Source organism: Leptodactylus fuscus, chromosome 1 (assembly GCF_031893055.1).
Source record: "Leptodactylus fuscus isolate aLepFus1 chromosome 1, aLepFus1.hap2, whole genome shotgun sequence".
NCBI lineage: Eukaryota > Metazoa > Chordata > Amphibia > Anura > Leptodactylidae > Leptodactylus > Leptodactylus fuscus.
The window spans coordinates 29415976-29434306 of record NC_134265.1 but is presented as its reverse complement, the minus strand read 5'-3'; the positions used below and the strand labels follow the sequence as shown (position 1 = coordinate 29434306).

At 44.9% G+C, this 18331-nt stretch overlaps 2 protein-coding genes across 3 annotated transcripts in view; one reads left to right on the top strand and one right to left on the bottom strand.

Moving 5' to 3' along the window:
* The window catches only part of SELENOP (selenoprotein P), a 91336-nt gene extending 88321 nt beyond the window's left edge, over nt 1–3015 (top strand). For both annotated transcript variants that reach the window (XM_075269125.1, XM_075269116.1), the window contains exons 4-5: nt 61–178; nt 1204–3015. In XM_075269125.1, coding sequence (XP_075125226.1) covers nt 61–178; nt 1204–1533 — 448 coding nt within the window. In that variant the 3' untranslated portion in view covers nt 1534–3015. The remainder of the gene's footprint in view (nt 1–60; nt 179–1203) is intronic.
* A 2715-nt stretch (nt 3016–5730) lies between these two features.
* CCDC152 (coiled-coil domain containing 152) overlaps nt 5731–18331 on the bottom strand; it is a 31216-nt gene continuing 18615 nt past the window's right edge. The window contains exons 7-8 of the mRNA XM_075269176.1: nt 17690–17776; nt 5731–5915 (exon numbers count right to left, since the gene is read on the bottom strand). Coding sequence (XP_075125277.1) covers nt 5793–5915; nt 17690–17776 — 210 coding nt within the window. The 3' untranslated portion in view covers nt 5731–5792. The remainder of the gene's footprint in view (nt 5916–17689; nt 17777–18331) is intronic.

Here is an 18331-nt window from a genome sequence, read left to right as displayed (position 1 = left end):
GGGATTGTCCAAAGTGGAGAGCTCCTAACAGGACTTCATCCCTATTGCTTTCTCTTTCAGGTGTGGACGACTGGTGAAACACATTGGACTTCCCTTTGCATTCCTGCAATTCAATTACGTTGAAGATGCAATAAAGCGGGCATACTGTGACAGTACTTGTGGAGAATGCAAGCATGAGGTAACTTCATTTCTCATATGCAAATTTTTAGGAAGGTTTTAAGGTTTAGGGTTTTTTCGCTGAAGAAGCTGAGAGCAGGCAGACAGAGGCTGCTGCAGGCAACAGTAAGTTTCCTATCTCACTGAAAGTACCTTTGCAGAATCGGCCTCAAATTCTGGTCCAAATTCGGCTGTCACCACAACAGTCCCTATTGAGCTATATGCACAGTAGTTGGATAGCTAATATACATAAGAATAAAACACTATATTCTGCTACCCGATCAGTATCTCCATTGTGGAGAAATGAGCTTTTTTCCTGATATTCTAATGAGATGTTTGGTGCAACAAGGGCGTCACTATTGTTCTCATAACACCAAAGAGCTATCTCTCTGCTGCATTGGACAGGGTCAGGTAATGTACATGTCAATCATAATTCGGGTGGAGGGATGGGCATTGTAAGAATAGCTCTTGGGTGCAATGAGAGCAAAGTGGTTACCTTTGTTGCATCAAATAGCTCATTAGCATATCACAAAATATCCTGATATGTAAGAAACTGAGGCACCAATTGGGAATAAAAAAAAGTGTTTTCTCCGTGTGAACCCCAACTATCTGACTATGCTTATAGTTCAATAGGGACTGTTCCAGTGACAATCCCTTTAATAGAAAAGAGTCACGCTGGGTTCACACCAGCGTCCGGTTTCCGTTAAGAGCAGAAGACGGAAACCTAGCAGACCGGGTCCGGCTGTGAGCGCCGGTGAGTGTTTTGGGCTCTCCGCGGCGAAACCGTTTTTTTTAAACCAGACACAAAGTCCTGCATATCTGAACGCTCACCGCGCTCACGGCCGGACCCGGTCTGTCAGGTTTCCGTCTTTTGAATGGGTTTGAAAAATGGCTGCAGGTTTCCGTCTCCTGCCCAGTTTCGGAAACGGAAACCTGAAAGCGGAGACCCCGGGCGCAGATGTGAACGAACCCTGAATAAGTCCATTCAAGAAAACATTCCTTCGCTTCTTGTGTTACTTATATTATTCACACTACACTTTATTCTAGACTCCTGCGGTGTGCAAGAAAGAAGAAGAAGAAGAGACACCAACACAAGCAAAGACCGACGAAGAGCCAGTAGAGGAAGTCAAACATCCCCGAAACCATGGCAGGCATAACCAGGAGAAAGAGACTGCTGTAGAAGATTCTAACAGGCCAGATGTCCATGCTCACAAAAAGCACCATCACCACCACCACCACCACCATCACAGGGCAGAGGGTTGTCAAACTCCCCTTGATGGGGTAGGTGAGGCAGAGAGAAGGGTGGGAGATGTACCTGAGAGGGCAGTTGCTGAAACCAGAGAGACAGAAGGTCCATCTCTAGAAAACAAGCTCTGAAGAAAGCTGAAGAGCTGACGAAAGCAATACCTCTGAGATTGGGAAGAGGCGTCAGGAAAGGTCTCAAACAGCTGATGCTGACACTGCAGACATGTGTCCTATGACACAACACAAAATGGAGTCACTTGACAGTGTAAGGAGGGTCTCCCAGCTTCCTGTAGGTGACAGGAGCTGCTTTCGGACAAACTGTCAGAATCTTGACAGTGACGACAGCCTCCAGCTGCATGACAGAAAGCAAGTGCGGCCCAGCCTGACGCCAAACTCCCCTCAGCAACAGAACACCGCGTTGCCTGAGAATGATCAAAGGAGAAAGGAAACTGACAATGACGGGAGCAGTGCAAGGTTCACGAGTAAGCTGCTAAAGTAGACATCTCAGTGACCTGGCTATGCATCTCCAATCCTAAAACCTCTAGAGAAAAGGTGGGCAATTCTTCAATCTTCAGATCTTTACAAACTTCAGATTTAGCAAGAGGACATCCTACATTGGTGGCCTCTACAAGAGGACATCCTACATTGGTGGCCTCTAGGTTGCCCAACCCTGATCTAGTGGGGATGCATATCATCGACCATTATTGTTAGGTTTCTATCTCCTAAGATCACCATGGTTGACCTGCTCCAGAGTTGACCAGTGGACTGCAGTGCGGTTTGCTGCTTGACCCTTGACCATCAAAAAGGTTGCAGAGGATTAAAAAACATGGCTTCTTTCTTTACAAAATGGTACCACACTGGCTTATAGGTCGGATGTTATCGCAGCTCAGAACTTTCATTGAACAGAACTGAGTTGCAATAATGGACACCTCCCATGGACTGTTTGTAGAAGAAAGCGGCCATGTTTTTCTAAACCTTTACAACCGCTTGAAGCAGGTCAGTCATGAGGAAGTAACTTCTGTGCTTTGTACCATCCCAATGCAGCTCAAGTATATATAGCCTCTCTTGTTCGCTTCCTTGTATTGTGGTTGCATCCATGAAGGCTGAAGCATAAACTACAAAATAGGGGCTTCCGTCTGATGCTCGCGACCATGACAGGATGTAGAGCTAGGGAAGAAAACTTTTTGAGTCTTATTTTTTTTCCCCATAGACTCATAACTCCCGAGAACAATCTTGCTTTAGCTACAGATTTCTATGTAACCAAACATCAGCCATTAAGCTACACTATTCTCGATCTATCAGCTAGTGAGATAGTACTATAGTAATACTGGAAATATCATGCACACAGCCATGTCCATAGGTGGCACTTATTCACGTGATGGCCATTTTTCAATGTCGTGTGAATAAACCTTAAGCTTCTATTATGAGATACTAGAAGATTTGGTGGAGAAAGCGGCTTTGATAGCAGATGTTGTAAGTCAATGATGGTTTATAGGAAAACTAACTCCTAGAGAACCTGACCAAACCTTTAGAACAATACTATGAAGCCGAGATGTTGTATGTTCAGAAAGATGTCTAACTTCTCAAAACAAGTGCAATAAAAGGTTAAATGAATTTCGCTGTCTCCGTTTTTTTTTTTGTTCACATGCGCAGGTCAAGTAGTAATGGGAAAATAGAGAGAATCGGAGGAATTTATTAACCAGTTTTTGGTGTAGATGGGGGTAATTGTGGCACCTCTTTGACACATGGCCATTTTGCTCCAAAGATGTAACACATTGTTGGTTCTACGTCTTGCTCGCCACTTTTTATAACAGAGGCCAGAGCCCGGTAGAGACCTAGGCAGGTCTCGGTTTGGACACCTTGGTATTTATCATATCTCATGCCAGGAAACTGGTGTAGATGGGTTGATGAATTCCTCCCATTCTGTCTATTCCAGTTCTTGACTGGCATAGATGTCAATTCTGCTCACAAGAGTCCTAAGTTACTGAGAGACACACAGACTTACACAGACAGACAGACAGACACATACACACACTCTCCACCCTGCATCTCACATTCCCCTCCCCTCTCAGTACCTTTAGACGGCACATCCCTTCATCTTCCGGCCGGCACACTAAGACACGCCTCCCTAGTCACATGACGTCTGACGTCATACACAGGTCCTTCAGTTACAGTAGTGCAAGCTTTCTGATCACCCATCACTTGTATCACTGTTATAAGAGCGGGGGGTGATCGTAAGGAAAGTTTGGTAAGTAAAACACTAAAGAGACATAGCGGGACATGCAGGGAGCTATGTGGGGGCCACAAACCGTGTGGGGGCCGCGAGTTTGAGACCCCTGCCATAAAGCCTCCATGTGGATGGAACACCTGTGCACTTACATGACTGGTGCTCTATTCACTGCTATGGCACTGCCAGAGATTACAGTCCCAGTAGCCCCATAGCAGTACTCAAGCTCATTGGTGCTCCATACACAATAAGGCTTTAGAAGGACTTTCAGTTCTCCTGATCATTGGAGGATCTAGCGGTCAGACTCCCTGTGATCTGATACTGATCCCCTATCCAGTGAATACGGAATAAGTTTCCTTAATAGCACAACCCCTTTAATAATTAAGGCACATCTTCCACCAGTTGGGGAACTGATTAAGACTGGCAAAGGAAACGCCAGCTTTAATAAATTTCCCCCAATTTGTGTGGACGGGTATTAAAGGAACATGGGAGCCAGATGTCTTCTACTTAATCCAGCCAAGTACCCAGTTTGTAGAACTTATTTTCCCCATTTCTGTGCATTTTTTTTGCCATTTGATATATTATAGGCTGAGATCTGAAACCTGCGTTTCCTGCCATCCCTAGGACTCCATCCAAGTCCCTGCTGTTCTGAACATTTCTTTTTATCGAGAGCAGATGTCAGAGAGAAACATGTTAAATAAAGCTTTATACTCACCATACACATAGGACGATTGTTGACTGACTACCCCCTTTATAAATTTATTTCCAGCGTCTATACGCATAGCTGCCAACAGTTCCAAATTTGCAAGATCGTCCAAATTTCTCAATAAGAATTCCAGAAAATTTGGCCTGTCCCAGCCTAAAAAGGGGTAGGGTGTATATAAACCCGCAAAACAGAACCTTTCCAGGGGACTTAAGTGGAAATATTTTACAATAGATGCTAAGTATGAATCATCAGAAAGGGGAGCAAGCCAATGTCAGGGCGCTAAAAAAGGGGGGGGGGGAACAGCGAGCGTGCTTATAGTGTAGATGAGTTTGCAATGCATGTTGGAAATAAAAAAGTACAGAGAAATAAACCAGTTGGTCCCTCACCTTCAGGTGTTGTGAATGAGTCACAACACCAATGGAAGCGTAGAAGGTGGAGGTGGCTGCAGAATCCACAGACCGGTCACCGAGGACCAGATGGTAATGGAAGGAAGGAGGCCAACGGCTAGTGATGGATGTCTGCACTCTCTGGTCCACAGATTGGAGTATTGACGATGTGAATAAAATATATGACCTTTATTGTACAAGAACGTACTGCACAACGCGTTTTGAGCTCCACAAGCTCTTCTTCAGGTGCACAATTACTTGCCAGGTGAGGTCAGATGTGTCTGTTGCCGCAGCAGACATTGCGTGGCAGCCCTCAAATTGTTCTTTGCAAATGGGAACCCTGATGTTGGGGAAAATTAAAGGTCAGGCATGTTGGATTTTAAAATTACCGATAAGTTATGTGTATGGTGGAAACTTAGGAAAATAATTATTGGCCATTCAAGGAGTATGTCTACCAGTTTTTACTTAGGATACGTCATCAATATTAGATCTGTGAGGGGCTGACAGCCGATACCCCTGCAGATCAGCTGCTCCGGGTCAGTGCGGCTCTTTGTAATGTTTACATCACATGTTTGTTGCGGCAAGTTTTGGTACTGTAGTGCTGCCTCATTGAAGTCTATTGCAGTACCAAACTCCGCCACTACAAATTGTATGTCAAGTGAGCAGCGCGTCATGTAAGCGTTATCGGAACAGCAGGCAGTCTCGGCTGTCAGACCCTCTAATATGGATGCCTATCCTTGGGAACAGTAGAAACGGCATACCCCCCTTTAAATCATCCCATGTATACATCTGCTATACATATACTAACCCACATTGATCCAACCAACATGGCTGTACTTCGTGTTCTCATTTTCACGTCTATAGCCGCCACAACAAATACACCACTGTCTGTATTAAAAGTGAATAAAACCCAGACACTGTTTGTCGCCAACATCTGATTTTCCGATATATATCGCCGTTGTTAAGTTTTGGTAGTAAATCCTCGCTAAAATCACTTAAGCTCAGATACAAATTAGAGATCCTGTAAATGTTTGTTTCTACAAGGAAACATTATCCATCTACTTGACGTTCTTCAGAAACGCTTCCTCTTCAGCCAAGAGTCTGATCCGCAGCTAAGCCTTCTCTCTAAATCTTTAATAGTGTTACGGAGAATTTCAATTTCCTTGTTCTTTTCTTCTTGCAAATGCTGCAATTTCTGGAAGAAGTGAGATAGACGTGAGATTCTGAAAAATTGATAGAAATGATTAATTCCCACACACCCGTCATACATGACATTTAATAACTTTGGGTGTTATTGCTGTTCATTTTTGCAATAATCTGATGCCATAAACTCCACCTATCTAATAGGCCACACAAACAGTCACATATGGCAGCACAGCGGTTAGCACTGTTGTCCAATGATGTACCTATTATGGAGCGAGGATGAGCAATTGCTATGGGGCCTGAGGATGGGGGCCCTGTCATAGCACTTTGACCTCTTTTGATGTCTGACAGTCCAAGTATCATACAGTAAATCCTTATCCCGTCCTCTGTTTTCTGAGATTTATCATACCCTCTGTCAGACAAGCCCCCTACACTGTCAGGGGATCGTTAACCCTTTAACAGCCCGTTGATTACAGTGTTGGCCAAAAGTATTGGCACCCCTGCAATTCTGTCAGATAATACTCATTTTCTTCCAGAAAATGATTGCAATCACAAATTCTTTGGTATTATTATCTTCATTTAATTTGTCTTCAATGGAAAACCACAAAAAGAATTGTCAAAAAGCCAAATTGGATATAATTCCACACCAAATATAAAAAGGGGGTGGACAAAAGTATTGGCACTGTTTGAAAAATCATGTGATGCTTCTCTAATTTGTGTATTTAACAGCACCTGTTACTTACCTGAGGCACCTAACAGGTGGTAGTAATAACTAAATCACACTTGCAGCCAGTTGAAATGGATTAAAGTTGACTCAACCTCTGCCCTGTGTCCTTGTGTGTACCACATTGAGCATGGAGAAAAGAAAGAAGACCAAAGAACTGTCTGAGGACTTGAGAAGCAAAATTGTGAGGAAGCATGAGCAATCTCAAGGCTACAAGTCCATCTCCAAAGACCTGAATGTTCCTGTGTCTACCGTGCGCAATGTCATCAAGAAGTTTAAAGCCCATGGCACTGAATCCCATAGAACACCTGTGGAGAGATCTCTTGATGGCAGTTTGGAGAAGGCCCCCTTCACATCTCAGGGGGACCTGGAGCAGTTTGCCAAAGAAAAATGGTCTAAAATTCCAGCAGAGCCTTGTAAGAAGCTCAGTGATGGTTACCGGAAGCGGTTGTGCGCAGTTATTGTGTCTAAAGGTTGTGCTACCAAGTATTAGGCTGAGGGGGCCAATACTTCTGTCCGGCCCATTTTTGGAGTTTTGTGTAAAATGATCAATGATTTGACTTTTTTTTCCATTCTCTTGTGTTTTTTCATTGCAAGCAAAATAAATGAAGATATTAATACCAAAGAGTTTGTGCTTGCAATCATTTTCTGGAAGAAACTGAGTATTATCTGACAGAATTGCAGGGGGGCCAATACTTTTGGCCAACACTGTATATATATCCAGGCAACTGCACATTGTACCATTACATCCTTGCAGAGATAAGCAGCTACACTAGATCGAGAAGGAAGGAGGCCAACGGCTAGAGATGGACATCTGCGCTCTCTGGTCCACAGATTGGAGCGTTGACAAGGTGAATAAAATATATGACCTTTGTTGGACAAAAACATACTGCACAACACGTTTCAAGCTCCACAGGCTCTTCTTCAGGTGTGGTCAGATGTGTCACTAGATCGAGAAGGGACATGACCATGACATCCCAGAGAGAAGGCAGGGATGGTGTTTTACCGTCCTTTCCTTACTGATCGCTGTATACACAGTGCTCGATGTGGGCTGTATATATAGCTATGGGAGCTGGTATGATGCAGCTTCCTTTCCGGCCTGGTAGTCATGTGATCTGCTGGGGATTGGGAACTACAGTAGCAGGAGGCTGATACATTAGAGTTAGGGCTTGTTCACACGGGGGGTGGTTGGGCAGATTTTGTCACCGAGAGTGACGCGGGGAGCTGCGTCACTCTTGGGTCAAAACCCGCCTGCCACAACCGTCGTGGTCGCGGCTTCTCCCTCCGGAGTCGGCTCAAATGAATGGGCCGACTCCGGAGGTTGCTGCCGCCTGGAGAAAGGGCAGCTTGCTTCTTTTTCTGCTAGCGGCGACATGCTTTTTTTTGGAGGCTGATTTTGAGGCCTATCAGCGTCAAAATCAGCATAAAAAAAATCCATGTGCACTGATCCTATGGGTCCATTCACACTGAATTTTTGGGCGCTGAATCTGTGTCAGAATCCACATGGAAAAAACACCTCCCTATAGAGTTCTATGGGTTCCGCTAGCGGAAAAAAAGCATCCTTCAGGTGGATTCCACCTGCAAAAACCAACGCAGTCAATGGGAGGCGGAATATCCACATGGAACTACATGGAAAAACCGCTAGCGTTTTTTTCAAGGTCCTTACACTGTGCTGGAGGAAAAAAACATTTCCTAATTCCTGAAGTGGATTTTTTCCTCAACAAAAAAGTCAGTTTGAATGGACCCTATGTGTGGATTTCTTCCATGCACTACAATTTCCTTCCACACTCCTGATAGGTTTCTGAGTGGCCTCCTCTCACTCCCACTTCATTATGTGTGCCTATTGAACATATTAACACTCCCCATTTATATGACCATTGATTTTCCAATATACTCAATGGTGATTTTTCCCGTCATACACCCCATCCCTTAGAACCACTTATGAGCCCAGGTCTGCTGTAGGTATCAGCAAACCCAATCCTGGCTCTGTATACTGTAATGTGCACCCCAAATACATGTACAACATGAAGCAAGTTCACATGTCTACTGTGAATATAGTGAATGTCTGATAAAAACAAGGACTTTTTTGCCAATGCAAAACAACCCGTGTTCTAGACATGTCCGAGAGTATCTAGCAATGATTAACCCGGCAAGAAAATATTGTGCTGACTTTTATCTCGCAAGTTATTAAATCAAGACTAAACCAAATACTGAGGACACCCTGACATCAGACACGTTGTACTAAATTATGTCAATGATTGCTCCTGGACTTCAGAACAAGGCTCATAAAATCAGACAAGTAATTACATGTGGTCTTCTTCTGGAAGTCTTCTGAGTGATATGGGTTTCTTGGAAAACTTCCACAGCAATCCAAGGTCCCTGAATGGTAAATCAACCTAGTTATGCAGTAATAGATGTTGCTACATACAGAGTGGACTTTCTGAGGTCCCATAAGGGTTGTCACCAGGGTCAGACATCCCGGGAAGTATAAGGCACCTATGAGTGGTCTGTTTTAAAGGGATCCTATCATTGGATATTCTATTTTCTGATTAACACGTAGGAATAGCCTTAAGAAAGGCTATTCTTCTACCTTTAGATGTCTTCTCCGCGCCGCCGTTCAATAGAAATCCCTTTTATTTCAGTATGCAAATGAGTACTCTTGCAGCACTGGGGGCGTCCCCAATGCTGCGAGAGAAAATTCCAGCACCGCCCCCATTTTCTTCCCTGTGTCTTCTTCCGTCCTGGGTTTCAATATTCTAGGCATGCGCAGTTGGCTCTGCCATCGGACCTGCGCATGCCCACGACCGCAAGAAAATGGCTGCTTATACCAACTTACTGTGTAAGGAACCCGTTAAGGCTACTTGTAGGGGTGCTCAGCGACTGCTCCAGCCAGGCGGAGAAGCACATAGTGGTGGCTATTAAATAATTCCATACCTAGGCTTTGTTCACATCTGCTTTAGCGTATACACTGTAAAAATCTGTATACCTTACAATGGCAAGCTCAGGGCTGCTTTACCCATAAGGCAAATGGCACTTCTTAGTGAACTAGATTGGAGCAAGACATATGTACATTTATGACATTGGCTGACGTGGGATGATAAATCTGGCGTATCTTTAGGGATTGTCTAGTCCAGTGATGGCTAACATTATGAGCTTGGTGTGTCAAAATTTGATAACCTCCCCCCCCCAAAAAAAAAAAAAAAACTGGCTCTACTTGGGTGCAGTGTCACATCTAGAAATATCCATAATTTTGTGATATTTGCAGCTCTAGTAAAAAAAAAAAAAAAGTTATATTTTTGATACATGTGTTTGTATAATATGTATTTCTAGCCCATCAGTATATGACCTGCATTCTCAGGCCAGACGGTATATGACCCCCTTCTCTTTAGTCCCCCACATGGTACATGACCCATTTATTTTGCCCCCCACAGTATAAGACCCTGCTTTTTATTGCCCCCCCCCCCCACAGTCTATGACCCCTTTCTTATGGTTCACCCACAATATATGACCCCTATTTTATGGCCCTCACATAGTATCTGACCTCCTTTTATGGCCCTCCACAACATATGATCCCCTATTTATGGCCCCTACACAGTATATGATCCCCTTTTTACCCCCATATAGTATATGGCCTACCTGCAGTATATAGTATACCCTCACCCAGAGTAGTGGCTGATACTTTTTACTCACCTGTCCACGCTCCAGTCCTGGTCGTCTTCTGCTGCTGCCTCCAGGGTGCGCTGTAGCTGACGCTGAAGAATGCCAGGACGTTGTACGTAGTATAGTTCTTCAGTGTAGTCAATGTAGGGGCAGTGGAGGGTGGCCAGGAAAGGAGTGGGGACAGGTAAGGAAAAAGTGTCAGCAATTACTTATTACAATCACACAATAGGTAGGTGCCGATGTGTGTCACCTATATGTCCTCGCGTGTCATAGGTTCGCCATCACTGGTCTAGTCTAAGCTTATACCACCTTCTTGGTGGCTTACTTTCATCCAGTATTATATGACTATGGTTGAGCGATCGGGATCGGAAAAGATCAGATTCCAATCTGCGATCGAGAAATTTTACAATGGCGATCGGAATTCTGATTCCGATCTTTTACAGCGGGATCGAGGTTGGAGGTTATCTCAAGATCGTCTCAACCCTAATCATGTATATATCATTAATAGGTTTGAGTGATCAGTATTGGGAAAGATCAGATGCTGATCAGCAATCGAGCAAATTTCACGATCATAATCGAAAATGCTCGAAAATTGGATTTTAAAAACGATCCTGAAATTTCAAGATCGGCTCAACCCTATATATGACACAATCTTGGAGCATCGTGGCATATATAATCCATGTTCCCTTTTTATGAAAATCCACAAAGACATGTTTAGCAAGTTGAAACATTTTAACCCAAACTAAATTAGTCAAGATGAGCCAAAGATTCTTGGCACTATGCCAAACATGTGCCATGTTTATGCCAGTGTCTACCTGTAAGCACAATAGTAAATCTGGGCCACTGTGTGTCCTTACCGTAAGGCTACATACATCCGCCCACGTGCATATGCCAGGTACATACAGTGTTGGCCAAAAGTATTGGCCCCCCTGCAATTCTGTCAGATAATACTCGTGTTCTTCCAGAAAATGATTGCAATCACAAACTCTTTGGTAATATCTTCATTTATTTTGCTTGCAATGAAAAAACACAAAAGAGAATGAAAAAAAAGTCAAATTATTGATCATTTTACACAAAACTCCAAAAATGGTCCGGACAGAAGTATTGGCCCCCTCAGCCTAATACTTGGTAGCACAACCTTTAGACACAATAACTGCGCACAACCGCTTCCGGTAACCAGCAATGAGTTTCTTACAAGGCTCTGCTGGAATTTTAGACCATTCTTCTTTGACAAACTGCTCCAGGTCCCCCCTGAGATGTGAAGGGGGCCTTCTCCAAACTGCCATCAGGAGATCTCTCCCCCCCCACAGGTGTTCTATGGGATTCAGGGCTGGACTCATTGCTGCCACTTTACAAGTCTCCAGGGCTTTCTCTCACCACCATTTTCTAGTGCTGACCTGAAGTGTGTTTTGGGTCATTGTCCTGCTGGAAGACCCCTGACCTCTGAGGGAGACCCGGCTTTCTCACACTGGGCCCTACATTATGCTGCACAATGTGTTGGTCGTCTTCAGACTTCATAATGCCATGCACACGGTCAAGCAGTCCAGTGCCAGAGGCAGCAAAGCAACCCCAAAACATCAGGGAACCTCCGCCATGTTTGACTGTAGGGACCGTGTTCTTTTCTTTGAAGGCCTCTTTTTTTCTTTTTTTCCTGTAAACTCTATGTTGATGCCTTTTCCTACTTTTGTCTCATCTGACCAGAGAACATTCCTCCAAAACGTTTTTGGCTTTCTCAGGTACGTTTTGGCAAACTCCAGCCTGGCTTTTTTATGTCTCTGGGTAAGAAGTGGGGTCTTCCTGGGTCTCCTACCATACAGTCCCTTTTCATTCAGACGCTGACGGATAGTACGGGGTGACACTGTTGTACCCTCGGACTGCAGGGCAGCTTGAACTTGTTTGGATGTTAGTCGAGGTTCTTTATCCACCATCTGCACAATCTTGCGTTGAAATCTCTCGTCAATTTTTCTTTTCCGTCCACATCTAGGGAGGTTAGCCACAGTGCCATGGGCTTTAAACTTCTTGATGACACTGCGCACGGTAGACACAGGAACATTCAGGTCTTTGGAGATGGACTTGTAGCCTTGAGATTGCTCATGCTTCCTCACAATTTTGCTTCTCAAGTCCTCAGACAGTTCTTTGGTCTTCTTTCTTTTCTCCATGCTCAATGTGGTACACACAAGGACACAGGACAGAGGTTGAGTCAACTTTAATCCATTTCAACTGGCTGCAAGTGTGATTTAGTTATTGCCACCACCTGTTAGGTGCCTCAGGTAAGTAACAGGTGCTGTTAATTACACAAATTAGAGAAGCATCACATGATTTTTCAAACAGTGCCAATACTTTTGTCCACCCCCTTTTTTATGTTTGCTGTGGAATTATATCCAATTTGGCTTTTTGACAATTCTCTTTGTGGTTTTCCATTGAAGACAAATTAAATGAAGATAATAATACCAAAGAATTTGTGATTGCAATCATTTTCTGGAAGACAATGAGTATTATCTGACAGAATTGCAGGGGTGCCATTACTTTTGGCCAAGACTGTAGTTGAAAAATATGAATGGCACAAGGATGACATCTGTGTTCTATCTGTGCCCTCATGGACCAATTAATATCCTTCAGTAAGTCTGGGCTGACCTGTCCTAAGTTTTGACCCAGGCTCACAACCCATGATAGCTATGAAAAACATGGCACACTGACAATGCTGTTTCTGTACATGGGGCACAAGGGTATATTGCAGAGAGAAGATCAAAAAGCACAAAGTAAAGGTATTATTGCAGTAAAAATGTAAGTGATCATCTACGATCTACATTTCCTTTGCCAATCCAATACCTGTATATCATTTACACTAATACTGGCGCAGAGAATACTGACGTACTGTACGACCGATACATCTCACACTCTAGTAAAACAGTGCCATCTGGTGGACAAAATATCACGTAAACAAAAACATTATCAATTCATCAAAAACAGTGCTTCAGCAAAATGGTATCAAACACTTCACTTACTTGGTGCAGTAACAAAGTACATCTAGATGGAATTATGGGTGTTATGTAATACAATTATAATGGAGACTCACTGTATCACGCAGGAGGCCACATCATAAACCATACCTCCCAACTTTTGAAGAACTGAAAGAGGGACAAAATGTGCGGCGCTTCAACCTCCCCACCAGGAACCCCCATACCCATACCTCCCAACTTTTGAAGAACCGAAAGAGGGACAAAATGGCAAATTTAGCCCCACCCACTTTTGTGTTGACTCCGCCCACTCGTTAATTTTTCATGTGCCCGCACACAGTATAATCCTCCTACAGTCACCCGTAAATTATATGTCCCCCCTCTATCTCTCCCCCAGTTTCATATACACCCTTCATCTGCCCCCAGTTTCATGTCCCTCTTCCATCTCTGCCCCCAGATTCATGTCCCTCCATCTCTGCCCCCAGATTCATGTCCCTCCATCTCTGCCCCCAGATTCATGTCCCCTCCATCTCTGCCCCCAGATTCATGTCCCACATCTCTGCCCCTAGATTCATGTCCCTCCATCTCTGCCCCCAGATTCATGTCCCTCCATCTCTGCCCCCAGATTCATGTCCCTCCATCTCTGCCCCCAGATTCATGTCCTCTCCATCTCTGCCCCCAGATTCATGTCCTCTCCATCTCTGCCCCCAGATTCATGTCCCTCCATCTCTGCCCCCAGATTCATGTCCCACATCTCTGCCCCCAGATTCATGTCCTCTCCATCTCTGCCCCCAGATTCATGTCCCCACATCTCTGCCCCCAGATTCATGTCCCACATCTCTGCCCCCAGATTCCTGTCCCTCCATCTCTGCCCCCAGATTCATGTCCCTCCATCTCTGCCCCCAGATTCATGTCCTCTCCATCTCTGCCCCCAGATTCATGTCCCCACATATCTGCCCCCAGATTCATGTCCCACATCTCTGCCCCCAGATTCATGCCCCACATCTCTGCCCCCAGATTCATGTCCCTCCATCTCTGCCCCCAGATTCATGTCCCTCCATCTCTGCCCCCAAATTCATGTCCTCTCCATCTCTGCCCCCAGATTCATGTCCCCCATCTCTTCCCCCAGATTCATGTCCCCCATCTCTGCCCTCAGATTCATGTCCTCTCCTTCTCTGCCCCCAGATTCATGTCCCCCATCTCTGCCCCAATGTCATGCCGTCCTCTCCTTCATCTGCCCCCAGATTCACGTTCCACCTCCACATTAAACTTACCTTCTCCTCCGCTCCCTCGCCGCCTCTCTAGCTGACACATGCGGCTGAAGGAAGGAGCTGACACAGGTCAGCTCCTCGCTTCGCCGCTGCCCACCTCTCTCCCTGACACACGCAGCTGAAGCTGCTTGCGTGCTCGCTTCGCCGCTGCGTCTCTCTCTCTCGCTGACACATGCGGCTGAAGCGAGGAGCTGACCTGTGTCAGCTCCTCGCTTCGCTGCTGCCGCCGGCTCCTGGCTTGTAGACGCGATGTACAAGCCAGGAGCCGGCGGCAGCAGCGAAGCGAGGAGCTGACACAGGTCAGCTCCTCGCTTCAGCCGCATGTGTCAGCGAGAGAGAGAGACGCAGCGGCGAAGCGAGCACGCAAGCAGCTTCAGCTGCGTGTGTCAGGGAGAGAGGCGGGCAGCGGCGAAGCGAGGAGCTGACCTGTGTCAGCTCCTTCCTTCAGCCGCATGTGTGTTCAACTCAGATCGGCGTCCTCTGGACGCCGATCTGAGTTGAAATCGGGACATACCTCCCTCCAACCGGGACCGCGGGACATGTCACCCAAATCGGGACTGTCCCGCGGAAATCGGGACGGTTGGGAGGTATGCATAAACTATGCAGCATTTATAGGCACAGATAGTTGTCACCACAATAAAGCAAAGCTGGTTGTTGGTGCAGAAGTTTTGAATTAGTTTTTACTTTGTAGATCGCATGAACACGACACAGTCAGAAGAGAGGAGCAGAAATCAGGCGATGGACTTTTCCATCGTCTTGATCACAGATCTGAGCCACAACAATCAGACATACGGGATAGATTATTAACATGCCAGCAGTATTAACACACAAAATTAGAGAACAACATATGCACTCACATATTGTGCAGACCTCAGACTGGCTCCAATTAAAACTAGGCATCTGTACAAAGCCCCGAATTGTAGCTACAGTAGTGACTCATGAAAGCCAGGGATCTGAAAGACTGAGCCCCTCCTGACTCTGTGTTAGTATCATAGATATAATGGTAATGTCGGGCGTGTTCGGTGAATATTTTTGTAATAAACTTAACTAACCTATCTAACTTCCATTTAATAGAAAACAGGCTGTAACATTCCAAGTCTTGTGCACATGATCATGGTCGGAGCCTAGATCCCCGACTGCTATACATATTGTTAATGGAAAGGGGTCCAGCATGTCCAAGAGATGCCATCCCAGAGGAGCGGACTAAAAATAAGAAATATTCTCCTGGGCTTCTGACGGACCCGGCATCCTCTGCGGGGCCCTTCAGGCCTGGGAATAAGTTCACACATAATGATGTGACTGCTGAAGCCCAATCACAGGTCCTAGAAGTGCGTCAGCTCAGTCATAGGCAAAAGAGGACCAAGGAAGTTGCTGAAGAGGATGCCCAGGAGAGGTGAGGCAAGGTGAGTATAAGTGTTTTCTATTTTATCACTGCCCCTGGGCCTCTACTTATTATATTCTGTTGTCTGAGGAATATAATAATAGCGTCAAAGTGGAGGGACAAATCTTATGAATATTCATTGAATTTCGTGGGTTTACCGGAGGTGGTTTTATACTGTGTGCTGTACATGCAGCAGCAGTTCATGCTACACATAAAAATTACATTCCTGTTTTTTTTTTTGCTAGTAATATCTCCAGTTATTCTATAGCTAGTGCTGAAATCTCAGCTTTTATGTGATACCACAACCATTTTTCTAGGTAGGATTAAACCTGAGATACAGCCATTTGAAGTGACCACTCCCCCCCTCCACGTGGCAAATGCTACAACTCTACATACTGACAATACAAATGCATAGCTCCCAATCGTCCTGCATACCGCAGGACAGTCCCGATTTTAAACTGTTGTCCTGCGGTCCCGCACGGCTTACTGCATGTTCCGCTCTGCCCTGAAGTGTTTTGTTTATTAAAAAACTTTCCCCCAATCACCACCCACTCTTATAACAGATAAAAGGTTGTAACTGGGATAAGAGCGGGTGGTGATCGGGGGAAAGTTTGACTACTGTACTTAGAAGGACCTGTGTGACATCAGATGGTCACGTGACTAGGTAGGCGTGTCTTTGTATCCCGTGCAGTGCAGAAAGTGATGGAGAGATGTGTGGTCTAAGGTACTGGGGGGGATGTGAGATGCTGGGTGGACTGTGTGTGGGGAGATGTGAGGTTCAGGGTGTACTGTGGGGTGCAGGGTGTACTAAGGAGAGATGTGGGGTGCAAGGTCGACTGTGAGTGGGGAGAGATGTGGGGTGCATGGGTGTACTGTGGGGGAGAGATGTGGGGTGTAGTGTGTACTGTGTTGGGGGAAGATGTGGGATTCAGGTTGTACTGTGGGGGAGAGATGTGGGGTGAAGGGTGTACACAACGAGAAATAGATAGAAATGGGCAGAGTCAATTTAGAAGTGGGTGGAGCTAAATTTTACCGCGGTCCGCTCACATTTTGTCCCTCTTTCTGTCCTTTAAAAGTTGTGAGGTATGCAAATGTATACATATTTCCCTGGGCTCCTAGGGAGAATACTATAGCCTGTTTTCTATTAAAAGGAAGTTAGATAGGTTAATATAGTATATAATAAAAACATTCACCAAATAATCCCTGACACAATAGCAAGAGAATAAATATCGGGACTTTAAAAACTAGAGTCTAACTTTTTTCACAGAAACAGTGCACAGACTGTGTTATACCTATGGGACATGATTGATCGCTGCAGCCCGTCTTTGGCCTTGGCGGTGTACTGCTGAGGCTGGTGATGAGCTGCAGTGATAAAGTGTTGTTGATGTAACACTACAGCACTAGCAGGGAGTAGCAGGGGATCTACTCTGCTGTATTTCTCACCCGAAAACAGGAAAATATTAATCCTGGACACGTCATAGCACATTTATTCCTTCACATTTCAAGCTCTGTACCAGCTTAAATTTTGGGATTTTTTTCCTCGTATCTATCACCTACAACCTGGAAGTGGCAGTAACTAGAGATGAGCGAGTACTGTTCGGATCAGCTGATCCGAACAGCACGATCCATAGAAATGAATGGATGCACCTGGTACTTCCGCTTTGACGGCGGCCGGCTGCTTAACCCCCCGCATGCCGGCTACGTCCATTCATTTCTATGCGAGCGTGCTGTTCGGATCAGCTGATCTCTAGCAGTAACCATGATAGTGTTTCATTGTATTTTTTTCACCCTTGTACATTTTTGTATGTTTTAAGAAAATAAGCGCAGTTCTACCATTCTGTAGATCGTCTGAGATAAACTGCTGGAGTCTGGATGTGATTTGGGATTTCTGCTCTGGATTCTCGCTAATTTGGCATTAAACTGGAAAGATAAAAAGACATATAGTAAGTAATAAATAGAATAATAAAAGTTCAGATGCATAAGGATAAGCTTACACAACATACAATACCCAACATAGCTGCACACTAATCCCCAATTCAGAGGTGTAACTTGAAGCTCCTGAGCCCCCATGTAAAATGTGTATTGGGGCCCTCACCTACCTTGTTTCATATAGAATAATTGTATATTCTATATAGCGGGGACACCTATAAATAAGCTACTGCTGCACCTGGTATAGCTACACCCCTGTCCCTACACATGGTCCAAAGATCCCCCATCTCTAAATTTTAGTCCAAGACACACTTATATTACAGGAAGAATATGCAAATACAGTCCTATGAAAAAGTTTGGGCACCCCTATTAATCTTAATCATTTTTAGTTCTAAATATTTTGGTGTTTGCAACAGGATTGAAATGAGGTTTATTGTACTAACAGAAAATACGCAATATGCATTAAACCAAAATTTGACCGGTGCAAAAATATGGGCACCTCAACAGAAAAGTGACATTAATATTTAGTACATCCTCCTTTTGCAA